The sequence below is a fragment of the Acipenser ruthenus genome, chromosome 2 (genome assembly GCF_902713425.1).
Source record: "Acipenser ruthenus chromosome 2, fAciRut3.2 maternal haplotype, whole genome shotgun sequence".
Lineage (NCBI taxonomy): Eukaryota > Metazoa > Chordata > Actinopteri > Acipenseriformes > Acipenseridae > Acipenser > Acipenser ruthenus.
The window spans coordinates 38,680,018-38,690,947 of NC_081190.1; the positions used below are offsets into that span (position 1 = coordinate 38,680,018).

Genomic DNA, 10,930 nt, shown 5'->3' on the forward strand with positions numbered 1-10,930 from the left:
GTGTGCAAAGATAATTACCGGGTTTAAGATGTAAGTTTATTATTAAATAGATTTGATGGCATGATAATGAGTTATGATTCATGGTAGTATCAGATGTGGAGGTTCTGATTGTTTTGCACATCAAACTAATCATTATTTATAGAACATTTTGCAGTCGCTTACAAAATGCAAACTTACTTGAAGGATTTTGTTTGCTGTTGTGATTGTAAAACACTGGGGGCAGAGCGGTAATTAAGTTTTTAAAAAAGAAATATGCAACCAAACCATAAATAAACAACAAGACCTTTTAATTTAGGGATTTCAAAGTAGTCTTAATTCAAAAATTGTAGAAACGCAACAAGTTCTATTAGCACTTAACATACATGAGTTTTAAAATGCAATTCAGGTTAAGGCTTTTTATAAAAAGAAAGTTCCTGATTCTGTAAACAACACTTAGAAATTGCATCCTTGATTAAAACTATAAAATATATCAATTCTATCAGGTCTCATTGTGATATAGGATTCAGATGTGTCCTTTTAGTCTTCTGTGCTGGTTAATTAGTAATTCAAGAAGCGATGTGATGAATGTTCTTTCATTGTGCCTTAACAGCTTTTTATAATCTCCTCGCCATTTGCCTCTGTATAGCCAGGCCAAAGACTGCAAGTGCAAAATCAGCATCATCTTTAGTGATGCACATAGGAGGCTTGATCCGGGACATCTGTAAAGCAATTCAAGAAACATCCAATAAGAGAAGTATTTTGGATTTATCAATATTACAAAACAAAGCAAGAAGGGTGGCATCAGGATGATGAGAGATCAAGTGAAAACATTTTAACTGCAGTCAGTCTTAACAATAGTATCCCAGTTCTGTAATGTATTACTTGGTTAGATTAGACTAATCATATGGTGCATACATACAGTGAAATTTAACATCCAGATGTCTTCACATTTGCAGGTCTTCTATTTTTTTTTTTTGTGAAATACATTTTTTTTCTTTTACCTGTCCGTAGACTCCACCCTTTCCAATTAGCAGGCCCATGTCTTTACAATCTTCGAAGATCTCGTTCATCTCTACTCCTGGTAGTGGCTCACGGCTTACCTGGGCAGGACAGCCAGAAACAAAATTGAGTTGAGCTGGTACTGTAGTTGGTCATTAATTGATGATATTAGAGTTCTTCTCAGGTAGGGGGGACCACGGTAGGTAACACATTTAAATCATATTGATAAACTAAATTGCAATCGTCAGTCTCTTTGGAAGAGTCATGTCAGGAATGAGGTGCATTAGTGAAGCTTACAAAGAACTTGCGGCCATTATACCTGGTTTCAAAAGAGTTGGGGTTATTAGGAAGTTATGTTAAAACCTCTCCCTTTGATTCCCTTAACATAAGTTTCAACATTTTACTGATAATGCTCTTTAAACAGGTTATCCATCTCACGTTAGGACTATATGTTCCCATTTCTAACAGGTACTATAAAAAACATAATTGTGGTGCAGATATTACTATAAAAAAATAACTTGGGTGTGACGGGAGATATATGGGTGATTAATGATGGATTTGAGGTCTCCAGTTGTAAATTTATACATACCATATATATAGGTAAAAAATGCAAAAATGTGACTTTATAATTTACTTACCTTGTCCTTCACCATTTCAACCCCTATGAGAAGCCCTTTTCCACGGATGTCACCAATGATACCAAATTTATCCCGCAGTTTGGCAAGTTCAGTCAGCAGATAGGTCCCAACTTGGGTGCTATTTTGCTGCAAACCATCTTCCTCAATGGTCTAAAATAAAATAACATACATATAAATATACATTTAACCTGGTTTGTCTGTACATGGGCCTGCTAGGCTAGTTTCGCAAGCACACAAAGTTGTTTCAATGAAAGTTAAAAGTAAGGGTCTAGTGTTCAGTAATGCAGACAAGAAACATACAGTGGCACATTTCATGATTGGTACATAACAGAATGACTAACAAGAGAATTGTCACCCCCATAGTTAATACAAATGAATTTTTAACAATTATATATTAGGGATGTTTAGGATAACTATTTGATTTAGGGTATACATATGTTTTATGATTGAAAAAAAAAACAAAACGCATCTTAATTGGTGTCTTCCTTTCAGAATAATATCACAATGGTTTATAATGGCTATTCAATGAAGTAACATTATACAATTGCCTTCATAGTATTTAAAAAAAAAATACATCAAACACTGAGGATGCTATGCTACAGGCAACTGGGTTTCCTCCAAAAGTATTGAAATGTGACCCCCGGGTCAATGCATTTGCAACCTCTGAAAGAAAAAGAAGATAGAACATAAAAAAAAACTCCATTATAACATTCCAAATGTATTTTGTATTTTTAAAGGTTATACATACATTTATGGCTGTGAAAATTATTCAATTAAGTGATGTTTGAATTGTGGTTTTATCTCATGACAATTTTCGTCTTGTTAAGCAGTTACCAATACTTTTTTTTTTTTTTTTTTTTATTGTTCAAGACTTGGTTTTGTCGTGTAAACTCACCTTGTGTGGTAACTATAGCTCCCATTGGGAAACCATTTGCAATTCTCTTTGCCATGGTAACAATATCTGGAATAACATCATGGGCCGTGAAGCCCCACAAGTCACTTCCTGTACGGCCAAATCCAGTCTGAACCCGAGGACAGACACTTCTCAAATAAGGATTGCAACATCCTATAGTATAGTATAGTTTTTACTCCCAAATAACTTATTGTTATTCCCCTTGTGGTTGGATTAACACATATAATAATACATAATTGTACATTCAAAATATTTGTACATTTTACTATAAATCTAATCATAGTCGCCATATACAACAATTACCTTTAATGTTAGGGAAGGGATTTATTGATGTGCACACGTATATATACTGGTTTTATATTGGCTGCTGTGTGTGTCAAACACTATCTCTGCAGAAACAGTTTGGAGTCAATTTCCATAAATATAGCAGCTATGTGCATGTTTCAGTATTACCTGTGGCTGCTTTTATATTATAAAATGGGAGTATGATCAAATCCCAGTTGGTCTTGTTGCTTGATACTGCAATTTCATTTTTTTTTTTGTTAGTAAATGTAATCTGCAAAATATGCACACTGATAAAACCTTACTACTTCCTAGGTCATACCACTGCAGCGTATCATTTTATTAATACAGATGTCTGTAGGTGTGATTATTTCTTGTGTTCATATTTTAAGTAATTGCTCCATTCTTTTAAATAATATTTTTAATGACGATTAAACCCATTATTACATATAAATACATATTTTTACTTGCTGAACTTTGTTCAGTGGATCCCGTGTTCCATTTTGTATATTTATAAATGTATACATCTTTTAGTCTGCTTACGGAAATATCATGTGACGATACAATCATCTCACCAAGTGAAAAATGATTAGCAGTTGTCATCAGTCAACATAACTATATATTTAGGTTTGTTAAATTTTATTTTGAAATACTTAAACACACCATAACCCAACCATAAAATCACCATGGCAACCCATCTCACCTCATCAGCAATGCACACTCCTCCTCTTTCTCGGACCAGCTTATAGGCCTCCTTCAGGAACCCCTTTGGATACTGAACTACTCCTCCAATACCCTATGAGATGAAGAACACAGCTGTATACTGTTGACTGCCACAATAGTTCAGCTCCAAAAACACCCCTAAATGCAGTGTGGAATAGTGGTTAGGACTCTGGACTCTTGACCGGAGGGTTGTGGGTTCAATCCCAGGTGGGGACACTGCTGCTGTACGCTTGAGCAAGGTACTTTACCTAAATTGCTCCAGTAAAAACCCAACTGTATAAATAGGTAATTGTATGTAAAAATAATGTGATATCTTGTAATAATTGTAAGTTGCCCTGGATAAGGGCGTCTGCTAAGAAATTAATAATATATTTAGAAGCTCACTTAAGTGTACTTTCTAAATAGAAAAAAAAAACTAATACACAAGTATTGTGTTGTTTCTGAAGATGGCCGTTAGTGCCCACTTCACATACTGTAGATAAAAAAAAGAATGGTAAAATATATTTTTTTTCTACCAATTATTACATGCCTTCTCCCACAACCTCTATAATTTGTGGACTCATATTTTGCTACTTGCAGCCTTTGTACCAAATCAAAAATGAACCTGCATATATCTTCACTTAACTGGTTCAAGTTTACAATGGCAACTGCAGAACCTTGATAAAAATGTAGGTGAATAATTATTCTCCTATTCCAAACTGTTCATACCAGCTCCTTTGAGGTGAAGCTCCTACCTGTATGGGCTCAGCGAAGAACCCAGCTATCTGCTGTGACACACTGGTATCGAGAACTTCTTTGAGCTGTTGAACGTACATGTCGTTTGCTTGGCAACAATCTGTTTAGAGAGTACAAAAAATATTTGAATACTTTCTGTTTTTTACAGTTTAAGGACAGATTCCTACAATGTGACAGACACTCAGAAAGGTGAATTCAGACATTTAATACCATTAAATACAGAAGCTATTGCAATTATACACATTTGGAGTTAAAGAACTACATATTTTGAACAGTTTTTTATAGTACATTCTTTCTATGGTAGGAATATTTATTGTAGCAATAAATACCATTGCTTGACGCTGTACTATAATACAATTAACCAAAGGCAGCTTAATATAAAATAGTGGATGAGAGGGTTTTACTCCAATTATATTGCAACCGTTACATAACGTACAGGCAGTATAACCATTGTCTTTCACTATCAGAGCACAGTGACAGTTACAGTGTAATTAAAAATAGACCTTAGGCAGAACAATGAAGGTGTTTGTGATATTGAAAGTCATATCAGGTTTATGATTAAAATATTACCTTAACTTACTATGTGATTTAGAAAAAAAAGCAATACTGTGCAGTAGAAATTAGTTATTTACAGACTATAGTAAATGTTTTAGAGAGTGACAGACTTTGCACTTTTTGGTAACACATTGTATGCAATTTTTCTAAGATCTTTTGGCGAGTTTTGTTTTAGGTTTTTATAAATATCTGTGCTGGGTTGTTTGCTGCTACAGAAAAATAAAACAAGGAAGAAATGTGAATCTTTCTTAGGATTTCCCTTCACCTCGTAGGACTGATGTGCTTTTTAAAATGTACAAACCTGGGGAGCAGTTACATTCCCGAATGGTCTGAACAGGTGAATCGCGACAGCCACTTCCTCCCCAGGGACCACGGAAGACATCTGGGCACATAGTCTAGATGACCGAACAGGAGAGAAAATGAATTCTGAATAAACATGGTTATCTAGCCAGTGTAAGACGGTCGGTACAGTTGGCCATCAAACTGCATTGCCAAAAACCATCAAGATACTCGTGTAGGAGTACATCTGAACTGGGAAAGATCCTTATGACTTTCGTCTTCAAGGGTGTTTTTCCACCATTAAAAGCGTCTATTAACCTTTCATTCTGTATTTAATTTAACACCACACTCATTTACAACTGGGATCGTATGCATCAACCAATCCTAGGATTACTTATAAAAAAAATAGTGGTGGATGCAATCCAGATGGGACTCCCTGGTACTGTAACATGCTTTCAGAACCCCGCTACTTACTCTTTAAGGATGAGCTTAGAACTATACACATCATCTTAGTATTTCCATACCATAAGGGGTTTCATTATTTTTTTAGTCAGACAAATCCATGCCTAAAATGTAATACTTACAGTATGGCAACCGATTCCGGTTGCAATTGGGTATTTATAGGCAGCCATTGATGTCAGGCCCATAGCATAAGGACTGGCACCATGGTATCCACCTCTGTATGGAATAATTATAATGAAACAGTCTGAGACAGTTTATAATTTCATTACAGATATGAAACTAATAGTTAAACATGGTTTCATTGCTTTTGATTTAATTCTCTTACAATTAGTTACCAAGTTAGTCCAAATGAGATGTGAGGGTGTGATACTCTTGGAACGTCTATCATTAACTGAAATGTACAGGGATATCAGAGTACAGTACAGTGGACTCCTAAATATTAGGCTGACCACCACCTCCACTATGTATGTTTTTTCTTATGTTGGGAGGATTCAAAATTAGAGCAGTCAGTATCATGACATGGTAGATTACCATAACTTGTGCATCCACTGAAGGTACGTGTAAAAATGTAAGTGTGACATATGGACAGACATTCCTACATCTCCCTATATTCTGAACCTCTCAATAACTTAAATCAATGTCATAAATGTAAAACCTTCACCAATAAACTAAGATGGTTGATATCCAAAATACTTTGTCTGCTACCATTTCTGTTTTGTTTTACAATTAAACAGGATTACCTGAATGTAATGACATCAAAGTTCCCCGTGTATACCCTTGCCATGAGCATAGCAAGGTCATTAGCCTCCGAGCCACTGTTTGTTAGGTAAATGACCTGAGTATACAGATAAGACAGTTTATTTTAACTCAGTGCCCTATAATGAACCTTAAGAGTTCAACACCAATCACTCTGAAAACACCGGTTATTCTCTGCACCATAATGTCATTTGCAACAAAAGCGATTTCCTAGGGCTGGGACTGCAGTGTTTGGTATGAAGGTCAGATCACAAGCATTGGCAGATCTTATCTCACAATTGTGATTACTAACACGCTGTTTGTTAAGTTACAGAATCCTCTGCAGTGTTTAAAAGAAGCACACTACTTCACCATTTTTTCTTACAAAGCCGTGATTGTTTTAATATTTTTTATTCACACATCACATCAACTAGGGAATTACTTTGTTAAACTTTTACTCAGGAACGTTCGCCAGGAAAAAGACAAGCAAACGAGCATTGTTGCAGGAGGGATCGTGATCTGGTTACACAGAAATCCTTAGAAGAGATTTTTTTTTTTCACCTGGTCAGTTCTGCCGAGTAAATGTAGAGAAATTAACTGCCCAGATGATTTATATTTCAAAATATTTTTTAATAATATACCGCTGCAAGTGTTCTGTAACACTTTAAGATAATGTGTGTTAAATGGATCATTACCTCCAAAAGGCAGCAACCACTGTTCTAGAACTTGTCCCTGCAGTCTATGGTATTTACCTTCAGTGGGTCTGGGAGAAGCGATGTGAGTTTCTCTGCATACTCGTGGATTGGTGAATGCATGTAGATGTTTGTCGTGTGCCACAGTCGTCCCATCTGTTTCTGGGCTGCTGCATTCACCTTTCTGGGTAGAAAATGTCAAGCAACGATAAAGATAAAGCCCTTAGTAAATGACCTTCAATGGGAGTGTTGTGGTACTCCAATGGCAATGTCATTTTTATGTATCAAGGGGCAATAAGTGGACAAGTGCAGCTACATTACAATGACATAAACCATTTGTTGAATGTCACCACAATGGTAACATTTTCATATTTTGACTTACCAATGGTATGAACCAACAGATTCATTATGATACCATGGTGTCACATCAGGACCACGGTGCAATATTCCAAATCCATTGTGTAATCATTACAGGTAATGCTGTGGTCTGGTAATTACTCTGCAAGTTTTTCTCAGGGTAAAAATGGTTTTCTAAAGGTATCCCAATGGTAAAATGATAAAGGTAAGTTATTTAGAAAATACCAAGAACACTACTATTGCAGTCATTTCTTTTTTAAAACTGTTAGTCCGTAAAGGCTCAATCTTTGTCACTGATATTTAATTATCATAGATTTTTTAATGGTGAATACAACACTTTTTACATATGCAAACTATAATTCATATCTAATCTCACTAATGACTAATTTTAGAAAATCTGATACACACAGTTAACATGTACAAAAGATAAGTTCCTAACAGTGCATTCAGAAATATATATATAACCTTATATAACCTTTCTGAATCCACTATTATAACCTTATATAACCTTATCTTATCTTTCGTACATGTAACTTTTTAGAATTATTCTTTGGGTGGATAACCTACACTGAATTAAACCGGGGGGTGGAATATGTTGTGGCACTTATGGATGGCAGTGTCCAACACTGACAGTGGCCACACCAGAGAAGAGATCAAGGTACCTCCACTGCATGTAGCCCTGATGTACGTGCAGATGTTTCTTGTAATAGGTGTTCCTCATGGTTATGAGGTTGCAATTTCTCTTTCTGATCTCCAGCATGCGTTCCCCAGACATTGACTATGCAGCACCTTTTGTAGCATGCCAACTAAATACAATAGGTTACCTACTTTAGTACTGTAATTCCATGTTAAAAGTGTGGCACTTAACACAATATCAAATTAGCAAACAGTAATAGTCAAATGACTGTTGCTAATCTGAACCCAGTGGGACCAGACCCTGTATAATTTAGTAATTTGTTTTTAGTTCTTATGATAACCTGTGCCATGCTAAAACGCACTTGTCTAGTGTTTGTTTTATGTTTTTTTGATATTTATATTTCATTAAAAACAGAAATAACCCTTTGGAAAAATACAGGTTGTGGTAGGGGCTTTACTTGCCTATCAAAAATTAGGATATTTAAGTTTGGTTTCTGTATTAAGTCAAAGGTCTCCACTCCCTTGTCTTGATTTAATTATACCTCCATAAAATTACATTTATTATTTTTTTAATATAAAAGGTGGAGTGGATTACACACAAGCATGTTTCACTTCAAATAGATCATCCTGGTTTAAACCATGACCACATAACCTCAGCTGCTACACTGTATCTCAACTTGTATTATTTCAGTTATTCAAGAGAAAAGACGAAGTAGTAAATTGGGTAGGGGTAGGTGGTAGAATGGGTATATAAAAGGGGATATGATAATAGGCAGAGTACATCCAGTTTCTAGTGATAGGTGTTGTTTGATACATCACAGCTGATTGGAATTGTTGCGTAATTAATGTACACTGGACATCTCTCTTACAAAAACAGAGGGAACTTGATTGCTAGATGCTAGGCTGGCTGTCCGGCTACACATCTCTTTATCTGTGCCTTACCACTTAAATGAGCACAAATTAGTGATAAGATGGTTGTTGGTCAAAATGTTGAGCTGTACTTACATTACTGCCATCCCGATTAGAAACAACACACAATTGCAAAACGCAATAGAACCGTGCTATCTTTGTTCCTATAGCATAAAGAAACAAACAGAGTGGGGTCACCCAGTTGCTCGTACCAAGTTGCCAGTCTTGGCTGGGTTCACACAGAGAGTGCTTTATTTTGTGTGTTTCCACAGGGCCAAAGAGATCAATTGGTTGGGTATAGTTCTCCTCATCTCACTTCAGCTACTGTACCACAGGCTGCAAGTTCTCAGGCTGGCCCCGTCTCCACGGTTCAGTAACTTGGTATAGCTCGTTGCTTAGGTTCGCCAGCTGATTAGCTTGACATCTAATTAACTGACCTTATACTCCTCAGGTTTAAAATCACAGGGAGGCATTTCTGGAAGATCTGGTGGCAGTTTATTTACTGCAGATTTTTGCCACAAAGCACCTGTTTAAGGGAGGGATTATGTAACAATAATTAATTTTAAGCAAATGCGAAGCTAACAAGTTGGATTTGCACAGACGCATATATACATATCGATTGACTTACCGCTGGGTCGATGAAATGTAGCCTGGGAAACAACTGGACCAAGAAAGTCCTTTCCACCTGGTAACGTAATCCTTGAAAAGGCCTGAAACATTTTCTTTTCACCGAACTATTAACGGACTGTACACTTTTCTTATGGGCGCACGATGAATGTGAAAATTCGAAGAGGCAGGAGCGTGATTGACCAATACGAGAGAAGAACTTCTAACTTTCTCCATGAACTTACAGCTGGGGCTAGGGCGCTGCCTCACAGGAGAAAATATCAAATGACGCATCAATCAGTAAAAGGAGACAGCGAATTCAACGTGGTCCTGTCAGTGTGTAGCCCTGCTGAGACCAGATTTAGCTGGAGATCACTGTATATGGGGACAAATGTGTACTGGATTCCAGTTCAATGTCCAATTGGTGTAAAACAAACAAAAAAAAAAGGTGCACAGGTTCATGTCAAGTTTAAAACCACAGCAGACAAACAGCTCTGATCAGGTCACAGCTGGAAAACAGATTAAGGGAACAAACCGTTAACTTTAGAACTGCTCTTTTTGTTGCCCATTTTATATAGAAACAAACTGTTGCTGTTTCACAAACACTCGTTTCACAAAGTCCACCAGACAGCCACCAGATTAACATGATTTTTTTCTCATCACCAAACTTTGACTTTGAGCTTTTACTCGAATTATGTTATTATTATTATTTGTTGTTTTATCTAATTCAGTTATGTTTTTTATACATTCATGTTTGACTTCTTTAACAACACTCTATGAAAGTATTCAATATCACCATTTCTTTCACTAAAACAAATGTTGTTCATATTTTGGGAATAGGGCCACAGGTGATAAATTACTCAAACATCCCTCACAGGGCTGCTGTGATTCCTGCAATGCTTACTTAGCCCACAAGGTGGCTGTAGTGCAGCAAACATTCAAAGTAATGATTATTATTATTTATTTCTTAGCAGACGCCCTTATCCAGGGCGACTTACAATTGTTACAAGATATCACATTATTTTTACATACAATTACCCATTTATACAGTTGGGTTTTTACTGGAGCAATCTAGGTAAAGTACCTTGCTCAAGGGTACAGCAGCTGTGTCCCCCACTGGGGATTGAACCCACAACCCTCCGATCAAGAGTCCAGAGCCCACACTGCTACCCCTAACCACTACTCCTTAACAAGCTGCCCCTAAAACCAGGCACAGAACGATGCAAAATGCAACAGCACTAGGCCTGCAGCTTGTTTGACCTTCAATTATTATCCCCAGCGAAGATTAAATCCCCCCTACCTGGGATTGAACCCACGACTCTCCGATCAAGAGTCCAGAGCCCTAACCTCTACTCCACACTGCTGCCCATAATGTACCCAGCCACCAAAAACTACTTAATCCATGAAGCTGTGGATAACATGATTTTGAA

The 10,930-nt window shown here is 36.7% G+C and overlaps 1 protein-coding gene across 3 annotated transcripts; it reads right to left on the reverse strand.

Moving 5' to 3' along the window:
* Window positions 1–270: 270 nt before the first annotated feature.
* LOC117420681 (alanine--glyoxylate aminotransferase 2, mitochondrial) lies at window positions 271–9,857 on the reverse strand. 3 transcript variants are annotated; one of them, XM_058995664.1, is made up of 10 exons: window positions 9,523–9,857; window positions 7,053–7,176; window positions 6,306–6,400; window positions 5,688–5,781; window positions 5,126–5,219; window positions 4,269–4,369; window positions 3,515–3,607; window positions 1,617–1,766; window positions 981–1,079; window positions 271–698 (listed from the first exon to the last, which is right to left on the reverse strand). In XM_058995664.1, the coding sequence occupies exons 2-10, from the start codon at window positions 7,146–7,148 to the stop codon at window positions 594–596; spliced, it is 927 nt and encodes a 308-aa protein (XP_058851647.1). In that variant the 5' UTR covers window positions 7,149–7,176; window positions 9,523–9,857; the 3' UTR covers window positions 271–593. The 3 variants fall into 3 exon arrangements, with proteins under 3 accessions (XP_058851647.1, XP_058851648.1, XP_058851649.1); XM_058995665.1 differs by lacking the exon at window positions 9,523–9,857 and adding an exon at window positions 7,375–7,393; XM_058995666.1 differs by lacking the exon at window positions 7,053–7,176 and having other exon boundaries at window positions 9,523–9,856.
* Between the last annotated feature and the right edge of the window lie 1,073 nt (window positions 9,858–10,930).

Excerpts from the sequence above, each read along its gene's own strand:
- LOC117420681 (XM_058995664.1), bottom strand. The coding sequence starts at position 7,148 with ATGGGACGACTGTGGCACACGACAAACATCTACATGCATTCACCAATC. Across the intron at positions 5,220-5,687 it reads CCGGAATCGGTTGCCATACT|ACTATGTGCCCAGATGTCTT; the intron begins GTAAGTATTACA and ends TCGGTCATCTAG. Across the intron at positions 1,080-1,616 it reads TTGAAATGGTGAAGGACAAG|GTAAGCCGTGAGCCACTACC; the intron begins GTAAGTAAATTA and ends TGTCCTGCCCAG.